This window comes from Amblyomma mixtum, chromosome 8, assembly GCF_055824585.1.
Source record: "Amblyomma mixtum isolate Tamu chromosome 8, ASM5582458v1, whole genome shotgun sequence".
In the NCBI taxonomy this organism is placed as follows: Eukaryota; Metazoa; Arthropoda; class Arachnida; order Ixodida; family Ixodidae; genus Amblyomma; species Amblyomma mixtum.
In genome coordinates, this window is record NC_143019.1 from 83,131,531 (window position 1) to 83,153,463 (window position 21,933).

General features: G+C 45.6%; 1 protein-coding gene across 1 annotated transcript; it reads left to right on the forward strand.

The window, feature by feature from the left end:
- Positions 1 to 2,020: 2,020 nt before the first annotated feature.
- On the forward strand, positions 2,021 to 15,296 carry LOC149333239 (protein toll-like). Its single transcript, XM_089558613.1, has 6 exons — positions 2,021 to 3,328; positions 6,673 to 7,540; positions 8,585 to 8,934; positions 12,098 to 12,236; positions 12,317 to 12,641; positions 13,850 to 15,296. Exons 1-6 carry the CDS (start codon positions 2,597 to 2,599, stop codon positions 14,100 to 14,102), a joined length of 2,667 nt encoding a protein of 888 aa, XP_089414739.1. The 5' UTR covers positions 2,021 to 2,596; the 3' UTR covers positions 14,103 to 15,296.
- The last annotated feature ends 6,637 nt before the right edge of the window (positions 15,297 to 21,933 follow it).

Here is a 21,933-nt window from a genome sequence, read left to right on the forward strand (position 1 = left end):
GAGGAACAGCGGCGGCGCGGCGGTTCCGCCTCGCCCGGGCGTCAACAGATAAGGACAGGCCCTCGTTTTTCCCGGCGAGCGAATCCGTTTCGCTTGCCAGGTTTTTTGAGAAGTGTGAAGGAGCCGTTAGATACGGCCGCCACTCGCCGCCAAATATCGGAAGTCAGAGTTTCACTTTTATATGAGCGCACCCGCGTATTTCCTTTTCTTGTTTGTCTGTGCAAAGCCATTTGGCGGAGGCGTAAAATGCCGAGCTCGGCCACGAAAAGGCCTCAGTGTCCACTCTGCGTTTATATTAGTCTATGATACCCCGGCAAGAATTTAGAACGCAAAGCCTGAGAAGCGACGGCCCACAAGATAGCGCGCTGCAATAACAACGGCCTCTAATCCGAACTGTCTACTTCGCTGCGCCGTTTAATGCACTTTATTTTGCTTCGTCGGTGTCAAAAATAACGACCACAATGAGTATATCCTTTTGCTTTCTCCAAGTGGCGGACAAAAGAACGCGTATGCCATGGTACAATAGCGCGTGCAGTTCGAATTCAACGTTGTTGACACACAAGCACGTCATCAGCAAACCTTGCGCTTTCACCGAGCTTCCAACAGACCTCATTCATGCCCTCAATTTCTGTTCTGTGCAGAAAAAAAGCACAGGTCTGCCTCCCGTTGCAGTGATTTAGGTCATGATTGTCCCTTCGCTTCGTGAACTGACAAGGCAACGGCTTCTCCAGAGTTTCGAACTCCCCATTCGCAATTAGCACCAGAATTTTTTTATTGAAAGTTTTAATTGCAAGCGTTAGTAGAATAACTGCTTAATTAGAATAATTTTTAGAGTAAGTGACGCCGCCCGTAGCTGACAGTATGTTTCCGAAATGGTTTTCGTTATATTTAGATCTTCCTTTTTTTGGGGAATGTTGAGAATGTTTGCTCAAACACCCGGTATATCTCTTTTTTCATGCCCGTCTTTGCTCTCAGCGAAAACACACAGCGGTCTGCGGTGGACTGTTTTTTACTACTCCGCTATATCACCGATATGCAGCACGCTGTTCGGCAGCTAAGATGCGGTTTTGCAGCTAAGAGATTCGCTCGAGAGAATGCGAAGTATACGTGTGTTCTAGGCAGAATAATGAAGATTATGAGCTACAGCAGACTTGTAGGCGTTATGTGTGGTGATGGGCACGACGGCGGCGAGAAGGTTATGGTAGTGTGTGCTAGTTTTGAGAAAAAAAGATTCAAAAAAAGATCTTCTGCAGTTTGCCATGCGTGGCATTCTGTAATGTCTACGAAAAGGCATACGAGAGTATGATACATGAACAAATTTATGTGCCCATGAGAAACCTGTATTTAATACCTTCCATATCAGCTGAATATGAAATTTTCTCAATCTGAATAAGTATAGAATTGCCCATACCGGCTCGGGTCAATAAGATTAACCTTGTCAAACCTTGGCGAAAACAAACTCTTGGCGACTCGCTTCTTCAATCTCGAAACGACACCGTTCTGAAATACATATGTTTCTCATTTGATTCTTCATGTAGCGAAATAAATATAATATTAACCTGTTGCGAGTAAAGCAATGGAACTTTCCCACACAACGTGGCAACTGCAACCGGCCGTGGATGCCGGTATAGAGCAGAGGATATAGAAGACGGCGTAGGGGAGGTCTCGTATATAATTTCAACCACTTGGGGTACCTTAAAGTGGAGTGATAAAGAACTTTTGTGGTATACTTGAATGGTGTGAATAATATCAACAGAAAAATTCTTCCTCACCTAATATTTGCATAGAATGTGCGTGCCTGGCATCTGCGAGCCAGCTGTGGCCTTGAAGAGCCGGATGCAGGATTTCCTTCGAATTCGACACGCCTGCGTCGAATGCGGAACGACTGCTCAAAATGCGTACCGCGAGCAAAGCACTCCGCTATCGCAGCGCCTCGCGGCGAACACAGTATTGCCTTCCTGTGGTGTCAGCCGGTTTATTTGTTTCTCAGCGACGCTACCTTCGGTTGAAGAACATACGGCGCGACTTTTGTATCGAGTGCGCAAAGAGGGCTCTCGGCACTTTTGAAGAGAATGCATTCCTTACTCGAAGATGGTCTACCAAAGAGCGAAATGTTCGACGAGTCTATATTGCCTCACTGCCAGAACACGGAGGAAAGCTTTTCGAGTATTTATTGATAAAATTCGTTGCGTATGCTCAAACTAACAGACTATTCAACGGCAGCGTTGACTTGGCACAGCTCGAAGAGAAACAAGCGCTGCATCACTGGAGCGTCGGCAACGAGAGCAGGCGATCATCTCCCTCGTAGTGTTCTCCCACCCCACGACCTCATTTTCGTTTGTGCTGTCACAACGCCAGTAAATCTGCTGAAGACACCGCCGTTCTCTGCTATGTGAAGCTCCACTTTTGCGTGTGGATCGTCTGCAGTGTAATACAAGGGTTCTCTGCTGCCGATTAACTGATATTTCTTTCCAGATCTTTCCTGAGATGTGGCCGTGTTTGCTAGAGGTTCGGGCTCTATGTGTTCCCCACAGCCCCGTAGATCAGAAGACCCCAGACGTGGCTTGAACGGCTGTGACCAACGAGGACCTCCAGGATGCGCTCCTCGGTGACCATGCGTACTCTTCACGTGATCTTCACTCTATTCTTGCTGCTAGGCTTGTGCAACGTCGTACATTGCGCGTCCCGAAAATGGGGAAAAGTGAAAACCACTTGCCCTCAACTCGATCTATGCTCCTGCACTATGACAACGCGAGGAGCCAGAGTAAGGTGTTTCAACGTCTCAAGCGTCCACGACATTGATGCGGACATGGCCAAGGTGGCGAGCGTCATCCTCAGAACGCTGTCATTGAAGAGCGTCCAAACAACAGAGTTGCCTACGTCATGGTTCTCCAACCACACCATATTTGATTTGTCAGTCATAGACTGTCCCCTGAGCGACATCGGAGAAGCGGCCGTCGCTAGCATCCACCGATTAAGGAATGTGCTCATAACCAACACCCAACTCCAGAGTCTGCCAAGAGGCCTGACGGCCGCCCAAGGCTTGAAGAACCTCTTCGTCAACAAGAGCAAAATCAAGATTCTAAAAGGCGGGCTCTACCTGCCGAGGCTTACTAGATTGGACCTTCGCTTCAACGGCATTGAGGAAGTGGACGACCAGTCCTTGTCGGGATTTCCGAAGCTGGGTTATCTGCAGCTGTCAAACAACAAGATCGACAGCCTGTCCCCGAATCTTTTTAAGCGAACGGGGTTGTTGAAGTCAGTCGTTCTTGGCAACAACCGCATCTCCAGGATTGAGAACTTATTTGATAACATGCTAAAGTTGAAGGTAAGGCATTGCGTATCTCCAGCTTTTCCTCAATACAATGCTTCCTCCTGTGATATAATAGCCAATATGTATCTTGAGAGCGAGAGAGAGAGAGCAACATTTTAAACTTTTCTTAAAAATGATGCTTCTTTCGATGATTTTACATGCATACTAAATTCGAGTTTTCCGACGCCACCTAGCACGAACGTTCTCGGCGCCCAAGCATGAGCCATTTGGAGAGTTCCCTGTGGGCTTCTGTGGTTCACATGATTATCGGGAAAGACGTAATAATTTTTGTAGTCAGCAAGCGTCAGGACGCGTCAATTAGGACCATCTTTCAAGGCGAACATGATAGATGGTCACCCGCACGTTTTCACCGCCGCCATACCTGTGTTGTAATCAAAACAGATATAAAGGAATGGCGCGTAAACGCCGCGGCTAGGCTTCGAAGAAAAAGCAAAAGCGCCACAAAAAGGCTGCAAACCGAGAAATAAAACCATAAAACTGTCCTGGCACTCTTGGCGAAGGAACGGCCACGACCGCTACAAACCTCTAAATGACAAGCGATTGATAGGTGAGCATGAAGCCCCTATATATAATGCACCTGCGAGCGGTGCCCATGCCACGAACGCGTGTCATCGTCCTAAATTCTCGCATTAAAAGGCCAGGCACCCGAGCGAGGGCTTTAAGGGGGAGGTGGCGAAAGGCGACGTTCGCAGTCTCTGGAGACCGTACATTTTCCACTGTTATCTTCATTCTCCAAGCGTTAGCCTACGCGGAATCACGATACACCGAGGGCGAGCAGCACCGGGGATGTCTGGAGGAGGCTGCGTGAGTGGTATCGACGACAAATAAATGGCATTCAAACGCCACTTTGTGCCCATAACAAGCCTTCGCCATCCTCATCTCCGCGCCGTTGATCGCCGCTATTTTTCCCGGTATTTATACTCGAAAGCGAAATTGTAATCATATCGTGAAATTTTAATGAAGAGGAGGCGTTAGGTGTATCTGTAGGTTCAAACAGCGGGGGTAATGCTGTCGTCACTGCCACAGTGATAAGAGGGCATCAGATGCCCTGTTCCAGTTCCAGTATGAGCTGCATAAAGCGGGATTTTGCGCCACTTCAATTGTACGTCCGGCTCGAGAGCAAATACATACTACTGTTCTTGTAACACTAAATTAGGCAGCCCCGCCACGGTGGCTCAGTGGTTACGGCGCTCGGCTGCTGACCCGAAAGACGCGGGTTCGATCCCGGCCGCGGCGGCCTAATTTCGATGGAGGAGGAATTTTAGAGGCCCGTGTAGGGTACGATGTCACTGGACGTTGAAGGTCCCCAGTAGTGCACTGCACTGCACGGGCTCGGGCTGGCCCGAAAGCCCGGGCCGGGACATGATTTGTTTTCCCGGGCCTGGGCCGGGCCCGGACCTGCAGTTGCGGGCCCGGGCCGGGCTCGGGCTTAAAGCTGCGGACCCGAGTCTGGCTTGGGTCCGTACAGAAACGGCTGATTTCCGACTATTCATTCACTATTGCACAGTGAAGTGACAAATGCGGCATTGGAGCAGCGACACGGATGAGCTATGGGTTATAGTACTCGCTGAGAAAAAAAACTAAGCTTTATTCATTGACTTTTTTATTTCCTTATTTCCACGCCGCAGTGGCTTAGTCGTCAAGGCGCTTCATTATTGAGCCGGGGAACCAGAGTTTGCTCCTAGCTTCGGCGGCCGCATTTCTGTTTAGGCGGCAAGCATGACAGCCATGTACTTCGTAGTACCATTGCTAGTTGAAGAAACCCAGGTGTTCGAAATGATCCGGAGCCCTCTGCTTCGGTGTCTCTCTCAGCCTGACCCCCCTTTGGCCCTTAAGCCCAACTTTTGCACTTTTTGCATCACTTTACACTTTTGCATCTGCTCCCCAGAAAATACCTGACATAGCACCGATCGAAACATATAGTAGTAGCTAGTTTAGCGGAAAACTTTTTGTAGAGTAACCTTATCTCATACCCAGAGTTATGCAGTTTATGAACTAAGAATAAAGCCAAAACATAACTTAAGCCTTCTCATATGAAGCAGGTTTTGCAGTTCTGTGCATGATGATGTGATTGGCTACAGCTGTCTTGCATTCACTTAGCAGCAAAAGTTGAGCACGAAAACGGGATAGCATGTGGTAGTAGCTCCCAGTGCAGTGACCATGTCCGTTTCCTTAATGCTGCCTTTACATTCTGCGTTTGTCAAATCGGGAAAGCATCTTTGCTAACATTTTGGGGGGTCAAAAAGTCGTCTTCCTGAAGGCGGCTTCGTTCTCTTTACCAGTCCATTAAGGCCTTCGTTGGTTATGTAAAAGCTTGGCTTCTTTCTATAGTTAGTGATACTGGAAATGCAGGCTGCCTAGAGGGAGATGAGAACACTGGATGTATATGTTGCAAATAAATAACAGCTGTTATTTAATCGACATAGCTGCCATAGCGTTTTAACCATTCTGTTATAGGGATGCGATACCAGCAATACATAACACATTTAAGCTTCCGCCCATCATCTTTAAAAATGTATCCGTGACATGCAAGATAAAAAATGAATGGTTCAGGGATCATGAGAAGGGAACAATAAACGGTAGCAAACTTTTATTTTTTCGGAATGGGGACATAAGTTACGTGTTTTTCTGTTCCGATGGAGACTTCGTAGTAGTTTTTGCGCAGAGTGCTACTGTCCTGAATTTCCACGAAACTGAAATGAAGCGCTGGTGTATTGAAATTAAGCTACAAGCGAGAGAACTTGCATTGTTTAAATGGGTGGTGTTCCCCGCTATGAATGCCTCATAGTACACAAAATCTGGGAAGCATAACGCACCGTGGTGTCGACATGATATCCCTCTTCAAAAGAGAGCCATCGCGGTGTGCAAGACGAGAAGACAGCTCAAACGGCACAGGTAATCGGCCCAGTATTGGAAATGTATGGTCTCGGTCTCCTCCTTTGTCGGACAGGCCTTTGCCAATACATTTCCAATATTGGGCCAATAGCCTGTGCTGCTTGTGAGAGCACTGTGGCTCCTTACAACTAGGTGTTTAGCTCGCGAAAAACACCAGACTCTGTCACTTAAGATGTAATTGTTTCTCCCCACAGCAAAAATTGGCGGCTCAGATTTCTTTGACATTGTCGCGCTTCACATGTGCGTTTTCCACTTCACACTGGACCAGAAACTTTTAACGACTTATTTGCATCTCCACGAAGCCGTACCACTTGCTCGGACGAATAAATATATTAAAGGATTTTTGCTCTTCCTTAACGTTTTTCTTTGGTTTCTATGATTGTAATATGTGGAGCACTCTTTATTATAGAGGTTACTTACCGTGCTTCTTTTTATTCTTTCAGAGACTCGCACTGGGGCGGAACAAGATAATGGACATCAACGCAATTGTAAAATCTAGGATGCCCAATTTGGCGCACTTAGATCTCGAAAGGAACAGCATAGGTGTCATTACTGAATTTGCATCATCTAATGGGATGATAGAAGTTATCCTTTTGAACAATAATAATATAACCGACGTAGAGCCTGGAGCTTTCAGAGCACTTCAAAAACTGATACATCTAGACATTTCGACGAACAACATCGCCTTCTTAAACGCGTCTGTATTTGCTGCGGACTCAAGGTTAGAATACATAAACCTATCGGGGAACAGGCTAGGCAATGTAATCGGGACTTTTAAAAACACACGCCGAATCAAAGTCCTAAACCTGTCCTCAAATCGCATCACCAGTATTAGCGACACCTTTGCCGGTCTCAGATCCTTGAAGAAGTTGTCGCTAAAGGAAAACCGCTTAACCAGTATCTTGGACTATACTTTCATGGACAACACCGACCTGTTGGAAATCGACATGTCTGACAACAGCATCCAGTGGGTTGGGAGGAACGCCTTCAGGGGCCTCGTGACTCTGGCCACCCTTCGTCTCAGGAGCAACCAGCTGCTCTCCCTTAACGGTTCAGTAGGGAATCTTCCAAACATAAAACACATCGATGCATCCTTGAATTCAATACACATTTTGGAAGGGAGCGAATTCGTACACAACCGAGTCCTTGGCTCCATTTTGCTGACTGGGAACAACATCAGCCAGGTCGAAGGAGCCTTTACAGGGGCAGTACGTCTGCGGACTCTGGGCCTTGAAGGAAATCGAGTTGAAACACTGCGCCGAAGCGACTTCCCGCCCCTCATGAAAGCCACGCCGAACATTGTGCTCCAACGTAAGAATGTCAAAACATAGTTTTTGACAAAAGTTGCTTTTCTGGGGGAATAATTTTGGAAGAACAATGTTGTAAAGAACTTCAAGCCAATGTGTACTGAATGGTTCTCGTTGACTGCATCGAGATAAGCTGTGAGAAACTGATGTCAGGAATTACACAGAATTACCATACCTTGGAGCTCGAATTCAGTTTTGGTCACCAAGACTAATAACTGCTTTCAAATGTATTCTTCTTTGAGCATATACCAATTAATTTTTCAATCGTTTTTAAGGCTTTTATCTTTGAAACAATGACATACGTCCGTGCCCTCTGTACACTTGGATTGTACAACAGGTTGGACTGTATGAATATGATAGAGCTAAGCTAAAAGACTACTAGTTACAAATTACCAATAAACTTTTTACGTTTAGGTTTTAGGGCACACGATTATATTGCGAAACTTTAGGCCATGAACATTGAAGGCGAGGCTACTGTGTAATTCTTTGGATTAGAATAGTGGTTCTAAATATCGACCGTGAAAAATACGATTTCGCTAACAGCTGTCCTTGAAACTACCGTTTCACACGGTTGTTAAGGAGTGGTGGGTATTTTTCCTTCAGTACACCATCTCGATTGCAAAATACGCTATTGTTTGTTGTCTACAAGGATACGATGTATAAGAGGAGCCATAAAACTTATTTTCATACTCCTTCAGAGTCAGTGGTTGCCATTATGCATTCGATACGGGCCCCTTTTCATACTGATTAGTTTTTTTACCGCTTTCTACTTTGTCTGCTATCCAGCGCTTTAAGTGTAGAAAATTAAAAATCATGCTAGTGTGTCCTTAAGGCGAAGTACTGCTAATATATTCCTTCGGAGATGTCTTGCGAACATTTCCGCAAACGGTGCGCAGTTTTTATCAAAGCGACTAAGGCTGACTACACTATCTTTTCTTAAACACTGGGCGGCAATCTAGCGAACTAAAGTGCTACATGCCCACGAGAGTTTTGTTGGCATTGCTTCTCCTGAGACCATGTCTGTTTTAATTTTTTCCTTCTCTTCCAGACAATCCTTTGCTGTGCGACTGCAGAATGGCCTGGCTCTTGCGTGGTGATAGTGAAGCCCACCTCGAGTGGACCCCGACCTGTGAGCACCCGCCACGGCTTAAAGGAAAAACGCTCAGCAAGATATCCCTGAAGGATTTGATTTCGTGGCCGGAGGACTGTGCACACGGCTGCCACTGCGAGTGCCGTGAGCAACCAGGCGGAGACCTGGAGATAATCGTCAACTGCTCACTGGCGGCACTAATCCGGCTTCCCAGAGTTTTCCCGCAAGTCACGGCTGAGCTGGACATGCCTGACAATCGACTCGAACATCTTGATGACACCCTCATTCAAAGCGTTCCTAACGTTAAGGTATTGTGTCTCCGAAATAACAGGCTTTCCACTCTGAATTTTACTCTTATTCCCGAGGCAGTTCAGTCTCTCGACCTCAGTGGTAACAGCTTGATTAAGCTTCCGCACGACCTGGTGAGAGAACGCCATCTGACATCTCTGTAGCTGTCTCGAAATCCCTTTCACTGTGACTGCACCGACTACCCCTTTCGACAGTGGGTCGGATTCCACCCCCACGTGGTAAGCCTCCACGAATTCATCTTGAAGAGATGATGTTTAATAACCGGGTATATAGTGGATTCCACTCATTTAGGACGCTGTTTAACCTGCTTGTCCGTATGGTGGTCTTGCACATTGCGGGTCCATTAATTCGTTGTTCACACATATCTTTATTTTTTGTCAGAACAGAACTGAGAGGATGAGGAGAAGCTGTTCTAACATTGCGTTATTAACCATTCGCTCGCTTCCTGTGAAGAGCACTCAAACCGACAAAAAAATAAAAATAAAATTTCAAACATAAGTCCGGTATGCAATAATGTATAGGATTTACCAAATCGTAGAAATAACCCAACACGAAATTCACAGATGTTTCTTCAAGTGCCCGGGAAGACACACATGTATGAAAATAGGGAAGTCAAAATACAAAAAAAAAATGAAAAGGTGTCCTGCTTGCTGGAATTTTCGAACGTCGCTATCGGCCCCTACAAGCGTACTTGTAATCGTGCCATAAACATGAAAAATTATTTGACCGTAACTAGCCAATTAAAGATAACGCTGCAGCAGCAGTTCTTCCCAAAAGTGCATCCACTTTTTTTGGCGTAGGCCTATTTCATTAAACACATTTTCAGCATCTCAAAACAGTTACCTACATAGATCGATCTCGTCTTTGCCAAAGGTGTAACGAAGAAGTAAGCTTTTTTTCTGAATACTGAAACGTTCGTTAATCTGGTGAGTAGAATTTTGAGAAATACCTATGCACTGATTCTTCGGACAGCTGGTGCATTCAGAAACTTTCGTTTATTACATACGTTATTTGTACCCCATAAAAAAATGGATAACTTAGGTGCAGGTATGACAGGTCCTAAACTCGGAAGAGAGCTACAAATAAAGTAAACGTATCCAAAAAATAGACAACCCACAGCACAGATGCAAAAATAGCCACAAATGGCGCCATAACACCAGAAAAATATCACTAGCATTAGCTTTGTCAGAGATCCATAAGTAGTTTAGGACGCACTGCCGCAGCGCCTGTGAATACCTCGGTTGTGTAAGATCACCGCTGATGCAATAAACAAACGAGGAGCACCGGACAGAAGCACAGAAACGCAGGAGGACTTTTCGAAAGGAGTTGAAAAGAAACAATAATTGATTTCGTCCTTGGAGAACATCATGTTTCTGCTCCTTAGGGTGTCGTAGTTAATTTAATCCGGCTTGTTGTATGTCATGCGTAGTCATTGTTTAGCATGAACTTTCTTGGCACTCTGTAAAGAAGAGATTGATTTGGTGCCCGTATTATTTTTGTCTTTTTTTCTTCTGTGATCATTTCGATTTTGCTGTTTTATATTGGAAAAACAGAGTTTTCACAGAATTTCGGTATTCAAGGCATCAGAACTGAATATAGCCTTCGTCAAAGCTTTTCAGGACTCATGGATAGGTTTTGAGCCTTGCACCGGGGTAACTTGTAGCTCCCTTGAAGCTCCCCATCTCGTTAAGGTGGAAAGTTTCCTCTCTGTAAGATGGGCCCTTCGTCTTCCCGTTTCAAAGGCCTTTTGGGTTTCAAGGGTTGCAGTGCTCCAGTAAACTTCTGAAAACAACAGTGTGGAGTGAAAAATCTTAAACAGGGCCCTGGTCTCAGCACCACGGAACTGTGTTATCGGTTTGGCATGTGCCCTCATCACTCACTTGTTAGTGCATTTTTAATCAATAGCGTGGGAAGGTGTCAAGGTAAGCTTGCGAAAGGGCAAGTCAATACCTCGCTTCACTGAAGTGCGTTTGATTGAAGGGTAGTGGAACATGTTTTATTGCTAGCTCTAAGGAAACTAATACAGCAGCATTCCATGCCGAATGGGCAAATTTTGGAGTCATGCCATGGAGGACCAATCCAGCCGATATTTAGTGAACGGAGGAGCAATTTTTATCCCAAGCTTTCTTAGCAACATGGGAAAACGGTAGTTTTTTTTACATCAAAGCAGGTACAGCCGGCCACATCTTTAGCTGGCGTGCGTGACGGCCACGTTTTCCGTGCTCCTGCAGCTTATGACGTCGAAAACTTGCTAAGATATCAAGTTTAAGCAGAGGATCACTAAACACCTGCTTAATATTAGCTTTCCCCAAATTTGCTTCGTCACAAAGCGCAGGAGCGAAGAAAAAGCGGCAGTCGCGCACGCCAGCTAAAGATTTGGCAGGTTGTACAACAGAATAGTGATGTTCGTGCATAGCATTCTGGAGTACTCAATCGGGTCTAACCATTCACGAAATGAGTGTAATGATTCCATTATTCGGTACCTTAGATTTGAACAGTAGATACAAAAAGCAGCCAAGTAGGAAAGTTCAAACTATGCTGGCCAATAGGTCCGCAAAAGCACCCTGTTCGTCACAAAGTAGGCAAACATCGCAACCTTGCTTGGGTATGACATGAAAAATGTTTTTGTAAATAATAATTTAGGAACACCAGACTGAAGGAATTTTTTAGAAGTGCAGATTGGTAACCCATGATGAAAACACGTTAAAAAAAAGAGCACAAAGAAAAGGAAGGCACGACACTAGCACTAGTGTATCGTCGTTCTTCCCTTTGTACCTTTTCAAAAATATTGAAAATTGGTTTTTGAGCAAAGTAAACGGCGCAGAAACGGTCCCACGTATCTTGGTTATTAAGGTATAAAGCAGGGAGTCAAAGAAGAAAGGTAGAAAGAGGTGCCGTAGTGGAGGTCTCCGGAGTAATTTTGACCACCTGGGGAACTTTCGCTTGCACTGACATCGCACAGCTCATGAGCGCCTTTTCGAAACCCGGCCGCCGCGGTTGGGTTTGAACCCACGTACTCCGGCTCAGAAGCCGAGCACTCTAACCACTCAGACACCTAGGCGGGTACTGCATGTTTTCCGATCTTCGATGCACAACCAATTAGCTCTAAATATGTTATATTTATGGCTTTATGTTATGGATTCGGCAATTTATTTGCAACAGATACGAGACATCGCAAGCCTCACGTGCAACGAAAGCCCCAACTCACTGGTGCCACGCAAAACTTTCCTGGCCTTAAAGCAGAGTCACCTCTGTCCTGCACCTTTCCCACAACACGTGACGTATCTGGTTTACGCATTGGGTGAGTGGTCAGCATTTTCTTCGAAGAGAGGTGTCAGTGGACAGCCGTTCTTATGTCCTAACCTTGCCTGTCGTGCACAGTTGTCTTGGCACTCTTCCTGGCGCTCTCGGCGGCCTACCTGCATTTCAAGCGACCGCTGAAGGCATGGTTACTCGCGTGGGGCTTCTTCGATTGGTTTGGATGCATCGCGGAAGATGATATGGACGACGAGAAGCTTTTCGACGTGTTCGTCACGTTCAGCAGCAAGGACGCCGCTTTGGTGCATGATCAGCTGCTCCCGATAATTGAAGGCCTGGGTTTATCGTACTGCACTTACGACCGGAACTTCAAGGGTGGCTTCTTGCTGCAAGACATCATCCGCGATGCTGTCGCCTGCTCCAGACGGACGCTGCTGCTCCTGACGCGGTGAGGTCCTGCAGCTGCATCCTCGGAACACTTTCTTATTAGTTTTTAGAAATAATATTTTCCGCAATATATCAGTGAAAATTCCAGTTTCTGCACGATTGCATTCATAATGAAAAATAGCAGTCCAAATGACCAGGCTCATCAAAACCTTCACTGTCTAAAATATTATGTAGGTGTTCAGTGTGGAGATCAAAGTAAACAAGATGAAAACTCTATGTATGGGGCTTACAAGTAAACGGACACCCCTATCTTTTAAATGATCGCAGTCGGTCTTCAGTGAAAAGTTATTAATATTTGAGCGTCTTGATCTCATCTGACCTTAGGTCGACCGCACATGCCACTTATATTCAAAGAAGAGCTGTGAGGAAGCTCTATTAGCTGAAGGCTAACTGTGAAAATGAATTGAAGAAATGAGATTAGTAACGGACACCCCTATCTTTTAAATGATCGCTGTCGCTCTTCAGTGAAAAGTTATTAATATTTGAGCGTCTTGATATCATCTGACCTTGGGTCGACCGCACATGCCAATTATATTCAAAGGAAAGCTACGAGGAAGCTCTATTATGATGAAGCTCCCTGTGACAATGAATTGAACAAATGAAATTAGTATCATATAAAACATTTTTAAATCACTTTCCGAATGTCCTTCCGTGATATGGAACCCACTTACTGAAGTAATATAAGCATACTTCAAAGTGTCCGACTTAGATAAGTTATAATCGTCTTCATTTCATGTAGTTGGCACACATCTCCGAACCAGCTTCAAGAAGCAAATTTACACATATTCAAAATAATATGCCATCGTGATACGTTTTCATGTGTGAATTTATTGTATCGTGACAATGTACGTATCAAAAAGGATTTGTACATTGAACAAGTAGCTCAATATCCCACGCTAGGAGCTTTCCCGCAAAACTTAGTTTCAGTAATTCAGTTTTCCCGCGAACTTTCAGAAAATAAAACGGGCTCGGAGCACACGTTGTCAAAAAGCAAAGATGGCAGCCATTTTTTAGTGCACTTTAAATCGAATCGCGTCGCTCTTCGACTTGAAGTAACGTTTGTTTTGTCTTGCTGACTTTGCTAATTCATATGCCTTTGGAGATTTTAATTAAACAATGCGGATGGCACGAAGCACACTCCTGCCTCCACTTAGTTCATTACCTTAAAAGAAAAGCGTTGTTATTGCTAACGAACGGTGCATTCTACAGGAACTTCGTGGCGAGCGCATGGTGCCGCTTGGAGTTCAGGCTGGCCCACCAGCGAGCACTGGAAGACAGCATCAACCGCCTCGTCATTGTGATGGTGGACGAGGTGGATCCAGGGGGACTCGACGAAGATCTGCGGCTCTATGTGCGGGCTGCGAATTACCTCCGCTGGGGAGAGTCCAACTTCTGGGAAAGGCTTCAGCGCTCGCTACCGAAGACGGACGCAAGGAGAAAACTGATCCTCCAAGATTCATGATACAGAGGAGAAACCACAGGACAAGCGCCTTTTCCACAACTAGTTTAATGGGAAGGCAACAAACACTTAAATATGAAAAGATATCACAGGTAGGTACGGATAAAAACAGTTAAGATTTCATGTTATGACTAAACAAACTCAAACTTTACGCAGATAAGCTATTTCCTTCTTCGTAAGCGATACTGACAGCTTATTCACGCAATTACTGTACGAGGCAATTTAGAAAGCTTCCATCACCTCCCTGGTTCTTTGTTCAGGGTGACGAAATAGAACCTGTGTTGCCACAAAGAAAGGCCGGGAAATATTACATCCTTGGAGGTTTTCCCTCACCCCTGAGGCACTGCAACTGTTGTGCTCTTTAAGGCGGACGTTCAAACAACGCCCAGTCTGCCCTATGTACGCCAGCCCACAGAGAAAAGGGATCTTATACACCACGCCTGTTTCACAGCGCACAAACGTAGCCCGGTGTTTGACTGTGCATGCGCGAGAAATCCGAGATTCAACACACCATACTGCAAACGACGCTAGGTGAGAGGAGCTGTAACTTGGCGTGGTAAACAGTGCGTCTTGACTGCCTTTAAGAATATTGTGATCGCGTGGTTGACCAAAGTGTCCTGTCTTAAAAGGTAGGAATTCGGTGCCATGTGCCCTGAGCCGCCAGATAGCAAACATTCTGGACTGGGGTCCGCTGAAATCGCGTGACCAATCAAGAATTCCTTCTTTGGACAATGCCGCATCAAATAGAAATAAACAAAGAGTAAAGTGGTGCTGCGACGGCCAAAGTTTCCACGCTTCGGAGAACGCTAGACACCTTAGTGTTTTCAGTAGGATATACGGAATCCGTTGAGATATATTGCAGTGAACATTGATTCCATGCCTTAGCTCGTGTCTTGTTCTAAAATAAACCTGAGCGAAAAAGACACTACGGACTACTACTGCTAAATACATAGTCTTGTATTATTGTGCGTCTCGGTGGTGTACGTCTTAAGAGATAGCCCGACACGTTAATTGCGAATTTTTCGGGAGGAATGTGTAGAATTTCGCTTGAAGCCCGGAATTAACTGCGAATGGACGTCAGAATACTTATTCCTAATCAGCCCCGCCGCGGTGGCTCAGTGGTTACGGCGCTCGGCTGCTGACCCGAAAGACGCGGGTTCGATCCCGGCCGCGGCAGCCGAATTTCGATGAAGGCGAAATTCTAGAGGCCCGTGTACTGTGCGATGTCAGTGCACGTTAAAGTACTCCAGGTGGCCGAAATTTGCGGAGCCCTTTACTACGGCGCCTCTCATAGCCTGAGTAACTTTGCGACGTTAAACCCCAATAAACCAACTTATTCCTCATCAGTAAAGTATTGCACAGCGCACATGCGTTACATAAGAAGTAATGCAAGCTTCAAAAGAACGAAAATCGTTATCAGAAAATACAGGTGGAATTAAAAAGTCTTTTCACTCGGGACTAAGATACATCAGGTTAATTTTTTCCCCACATGAAAAAAAAAAACAGGTAACTTGGACTTTCTTAAGCCATTGATTTCTTCAGACCGCTAGTCGAACAATTACTTTCCGAAGTGACTGAGCCTGCATCGTCATCCCGATGGATACGGCCGTATTCTAGTATAAAAGGTTCAATTGTTTTTACAGAATTACGACATACAGCATATGCGCCATCTGTTTGTTTAAATTTCTTTTCGTGCGCTAGCACTCATAGCGGCCATTCCCAGCAATTTGGCGTTGTGTAGTTTGGTTTGGTTTATGGTTTGGTTTATGGGGTTTAACGTCCCAAAGCGACTAAGGCTATGAGAGACGCCGTAGTGGAGGGCTCCGGAAATTTCGACCACCTGGGGTTCTTTAACGTGCACTGACATCGCACAGTACACGGGCCTCTAGAATTTCTCCTCCAAAGAAGTTGTGTAGGTTGTCTGTCTGTCTTTCTCACGTCAGTTTTGAGGCAAGCTGCTTACCTGTCCACAGTGTCAGGCGGCAGCCCATTTAATCGTGAGAGGCTGCTCGAGAAGAGCAACCTGGGTCGCAACCCAACCCAAGCAACCCAAGTGCCAACTATGTCAAAACCTGCCATAGCACCTGCCTTGTGCCACTGCGACCATGCTCACCTGCCCACAGAGTGGCTTACTTGCCAAGGTTTAGCCAGTGGTAACCAGGCGAGAACCTGGGGCGCTAATTAGGCGGCACCGCCCCTAAGCGCACCGAGCTAAGTGGAATGATCAGCAGCGGTTAGGAGAAGTACGTGATTCCAATGATGCTTGCACTGTAGGTAAACGTTACAAGTTGGGGTGGTAATGAGGTGCTTCGCTGGTATCACCTAGTAGGTCGCAGCTCCAACCGACAATTTACGTTACGTGGTCATTACAAATATCGTGTGTCAACACATCAACCTCCACATGATTAACATAGTAGAGCAGCGCAACAGCGAAACACGTCATGATAGCGCACATATGAGCATTTGGCCTAATTACCCAAATCGACTGATACTTGTTTTTGTCCCTTGACGTTCTAAAACATGAGCGAGTTTCATAGAGTACGACGCTGCCTTTTAAGTTATTATAAAGCGATTTTTTCCTGGTTTGCCCTTCTAAAATTCTATATATGGTCTGCTCCTTTTCCATAGAATTAATCTAGTCCATTACTTCTGCATTTTTCGCCTCTCCTTTAAACCTAATTCTTGGTCCTTGTTTCCTGTAAGCGTATTAGTTAATTTCTTATTCCTTTACCGTCATTGTCAGCCAACGCTTTTGTGTATAACTATTTAAATGCCTTAGATGCCTACCTCATACTGTCCAATTTCTGGGCTTTCTTCGTATATTTCACATCGAGCTTCCCGTGCTTCGCACGATATGCCTCATTTTAACTTTTCCCGGTGGTCACGGCGAAAGTTAAAATGCCGGAAAAGAAAGAAGGACGGCGAAATAGGCTTAAATGAGAAGTGAAAAATGCAGAAGGAATGAACTCGCAACCTCCTATATAAATACACCAATTAACCTACACCAATTGCTGCAAAAACTGGAACACTACGGAATTAGGGGAGTGACTTTGTCTCTGCTCAAATCATACTTAGCTCATCGCAGACAAATGGTTTCTCATAATAACAAGTTATCTAGCCTTGAGCCACTTCTCTCTGGTGTTCCCCAGGGCAGCATAATGGGGCCCTTACTTTTCCTTGTTTACATTAATGACATCTTTTCTACCCCTGCCGTTGACCTTGTGGGCTTTGCTGATGATATTACAGCACTGTTGTCGGGTAGCACAGAAGCCGAATTATTTTCGCGAGCAAATAAGTTCCTGGAATAACTTCACGAGTGGTCAAGAAATAATCATCTAAAAGTTAATTCTGAAAAAACGAAGGCCGTCTTATACCGAACAAGAAACAAAACTGTTCACACAAATTTCACCCTATCATTAGGAGGCAAAACAATTGCAATCGTGAAAAACATAAAATGCTTAGGAGTTATCTTCTCAGAGTGTCTCACCTGGGACGAACAGGTCAATCATGTTCGGAAAAAACTGAATCGCTTCAACGGTCTTATTTGCCAACATAGGGACACACTTCCGTCTCGAGTAAAGGTCCTCATTTATCAAGCATTCTTTCTCCCATCACTGACTTACTGTCTCACAGTTTGGGGAACGACTACCCAGCACAATATATCCAAACTAATAACAGTACAAAAGCGGGCAATTAGACTCATAGCAAACGTATCGAGGCAGACCCACACACATCCATACTTCATTAAATTTGGCATTCTAAAGTTCACTTCTTTGTTTCCTTTCAGATTGCTATCAATGTAGAAAACTGCGGTTTTTACTAACAATGAAACCACTCTCTCACTTCTAAAAATGTCTCGCTATTCAACCGTCTACGATACCCGCTCTCATTTTCCTTGGTCACTGCCTCTTTGTCGGACCAAATACGGTATGCAATCTTTATCTTTTATTCTGTCGAAATACCTAAACATTTTAGAAAATAACAACATATCGCTAAAATGCATCACGGTAAAGAGCCTAAAAACCATTTTGTATCTTTTTGAAGACGTTTAATTACAACTTGTTCCGAACTGTGATTAAAGCTGTAACACGTGTGAATTCTGCTGTTGTACACCTGGTTGATGTGATGCTTTTGGTTTTTTGAGTATTTATGACGCTTTTTGTTGTGATTGTGATACTAATGTTTAAGTGCCACTGTAGATATTATATTCATGTTGATACTTTATTTATTGTTTTCGAGTGCCTCACCTGTAGCTGTCTTGTAAACTAACAACTGAGGCAATACGTTGCCTCAGCAGTGTGGGCGCAGGGTGCTTCTCAAGCTGCATTCAAGCAGCTTTTTTCCCTGCGTCCTCTTTCTCCCAGTAATACTTGTACTTGTACCACTGTAATACTTGTAATACTGTAATACTGTAAGCAATACTTGTACCACTGAGAGCGAGAAATAAACTTCAACTTCAACTTCAACTTCAACCAGCTGCCCTCTGTCCAAAGCGGCTGCGGGACAGCTCACTAAGATGGCGGTGAGACCTGTGACGTACTTGAAGGTGCTAAGACAGGCCGACATCGTTAATTGAACACAACAGCTCTTAATGCTAGAACCTTATTTGGTGAACGTAGGTTAGCTGTGCTGTTTGAGAAACTTGCGGGTATTCGATGATATATATGATTTGTAACGTTAGTGCACAGACGAGGCGTGTACAGAGCTGAACAAAGGGCGAGCTCGTACAATGCTGTCGTGTACTACCGAACAGATGGGAGCTACGTGTGGGATTTGTCATCTGTAAGAATATTGCTGGCAACATAGAACTTTATAGTATTAATAGAAGGTGGCAGTTATCGCAAATAAGCCTATATAAGAGGTACAAACTGAAGGTGGTAAAGGCCTAAGCTCCTACATCCAGCCATGATGACCAGATCATCGAAATCGTCTCCAAAGACGTGGAACGGCCATCAGCAAAGTAACAAAATTGAGAGAAGGGTTACTACTCGATAACTTGAGATTCAGCGAATGCAGTTAAGGTACTGCTATGTTCCGATATGTTGAAGTACAGAATATGACAGCTACCTCACATCTATATAGTTCTAGGGCGCTCTTTTTAGTTTTCCGCACATAATCATTTTTCGTCTCGGTCTCCTCTTCAGTCCACCGCTCTAGAAGCGCCGCGCTGATGATGATCCACTCCTCCAGCGGCGCGTTTCCCAGCAGCTGCCGTAGATGGACCATGCAACATTCTTCCGCTCTCGCTGTACCCTTCCTCTTCCTTCCGCAGTAACCATGTTCCGGATGGTGACCGTCGTACGTCTTCATACACTGTCACCATACTCTCTTCCTCTCGCCAAAACCTCCTTCCATTTCTAGGGTAACTACCCTCCGGTTGGTTCCCATGGCAACCACGTACTGTTTGCGCGTTCTAAGGCTCTAGCCATACCCTCCTCCTGTGGTAATCAGCATACGTTTGGGACATTCTCCGCTTCATTTACATCCTCCTCCTTCTACAGTCACCACCTTCAGGACGGTTACTGTTAAGCCTTCCGCCGCTCACACCGTAAAGCCTCCTTCCATGTTAACCCTCCACCCTCCATGTCCTTCCAAGGTAACTGCACTCAGGATGATTTCCGTGGCGACCGCCGACCGATTGTGCCTTGTTGCGCTCTGGCCATACCCTCCTATATCCAGGGTAAGCACCCACCAGTTACGCATGTCTTCGCTCACGTCATTCCTCCCTCCTTGCACGGCAACCACCCTTTGAATAGTCCCCATGGTAACACACCCGCCGGTTACGCCAGCGGCGACAGACTACTACGACGCGAAACCCAGGAAGGGGCTCTTAATAGCTGCCGCTGTAAAACGCAGTAAACTGTACTGATGGGAGCCTTCACTGCCAAGGTAGAAAAAAGCAGGCTGAGGATAGGCAGTGGGCGACTATGGCATCGGCCCTAGGGATAACAGCGAGGAGTTATTGATAGAGTTCGCAGAAAAAATAATTTACTGTTCATGAATGCTCTCATCTGCTAATCGGAGAGCAGAAAGTGGACTTTGAAGAGCCCTGATGGCCAGACTAAAAATGAAATAGACTTCGCACTGTGCGCTCGCCCTGCCATCGCGCAGGATGTGTAGGTCCTCAGAAAGATGTGATTTATATACAGAGCTGGGTATGCAGAGCTAAAGGGCGTGCACGTATTGTGCTATCGTGTGTTGCCGTACAGACTGGAACTGAGTGTGGGATTCGCCACCAGTAAGGATATAGCAGGCAACACACAACATAGCACCAATGACAAGTGGAAGTTATCGTCATAAAGCCTAATAAGAGGTACAAACTGAAGGTGGTTCAGGCCTAAGCTTCTACCTTACATCCAGCCATGGTGACCAGATCGTAAGATGATGGTAAGACCAGAAATCAGCCTAGTCGTGAAGAGAAAACAGAAGAAACTAGTTAGAGAGGTGCTCATCAACTAGTTATTATAGTTCTGGCGCACCATCTGATGTTTGACACGCCAGCGACAAGCACCTGATTGATCTCTCCCTAATAACCATCGTTTGCTTGCTGTTGTCGCTCAGGTGCTTTTTTCTGTCCCCCTGCTAGCTCCCAACTTAAACCTTCTTTCTGGTTGCGAAGTCTTCTTCCGCTCCATCTCTTTCAGACTTCTTAGCTAAACCACGCGTCAAGCCTTCCTTGCCAAGCCTTTCTGACCGACTTCTTTTTCTTCCCTGCCCACGCCCGTGCACGTCGTATACCAACGCCTCCCGCTGGAACGTCCGTGGCTGTCGTTTTCAATGACGGTGCAGGCCGTTTTAACGCTATAGAGTTAAGGCTTTCATTCTGCAGACAATTCAGCGTCGTCATCGGTGTTGTGAGCAAAAACTCGGCCGGGGTGGGGGCCCAGGTGCCCCCACTACCAAATCACTGCAGCCACCCTATGGCCAACCTGGTGCACAATATTCTGCTCGGTCGAAAAATGCGCCGGTCACGGGACCTTGTCACGTCATCTTCGGTCACGAGACTTTGTGGCGTCATGCCAGACTTCCCAGCGGATTGTAAGCAAACTGTCCACGGTTGCTGTTAAATTAATGATTGGTAGCTAGTTAAGTTAATGTTTTGTCTCACAAGCCCCACCGGTGTCCGCACCTGCCATCACAGGACAGTGGCGCATCGCTTAACTTCTGCACCACTGAGCCAGGAATAGTATGAGGACTCCCAGAGTCCTCCTACTATTCCCAGAGGACTCCCAGATACCTACGAATCTAAAGTACGGAATGACCAATTCCGCATAGATGGGCATTAAAATTTTAAAGCTATCGCGTCTTACCCACCTGCTAGTGCGCTACCACAAAGGTCCCACCCACACCGGCTCGACCCTAAACCGAGGAAAACACTCAAGTGTTAGGTCACTTAATTCGCCTATGCCCTAAACACGCTCAGTCATCTGTCATTATTCGTTGGTGATCCACCTATTGCTAAAGCACTCCACCTACGAAGTTTGAAAGGGGTGAGCTGGCAGACGGAGGCTTCAACTGCAGAAAGGGCGGATTTTTCTCTAGCGAGGCATCTAGTTTAAGCACATTAAAAGAAATTGCTAGTTTATAGAGCGGCTCGCTTTTTAGCTCAATAAGTCACTGGAACTGCTGTGTGAGATGCATAACAAAACAGCCGAAAAGACGACGGGCCAGAGAAAGGAGAACACAACACGAGCACTGACTCGCAACTACAGGTTTTATTCTTAAACCATCTTACATTTAGGAGCACGCTAAAAGGCACGAAAGGAAAAAACCAAGAACACAGCAGAAAAACGTCACGCCAAACTGCTCACGCCCCTCTCTTAAGCGCTATCGG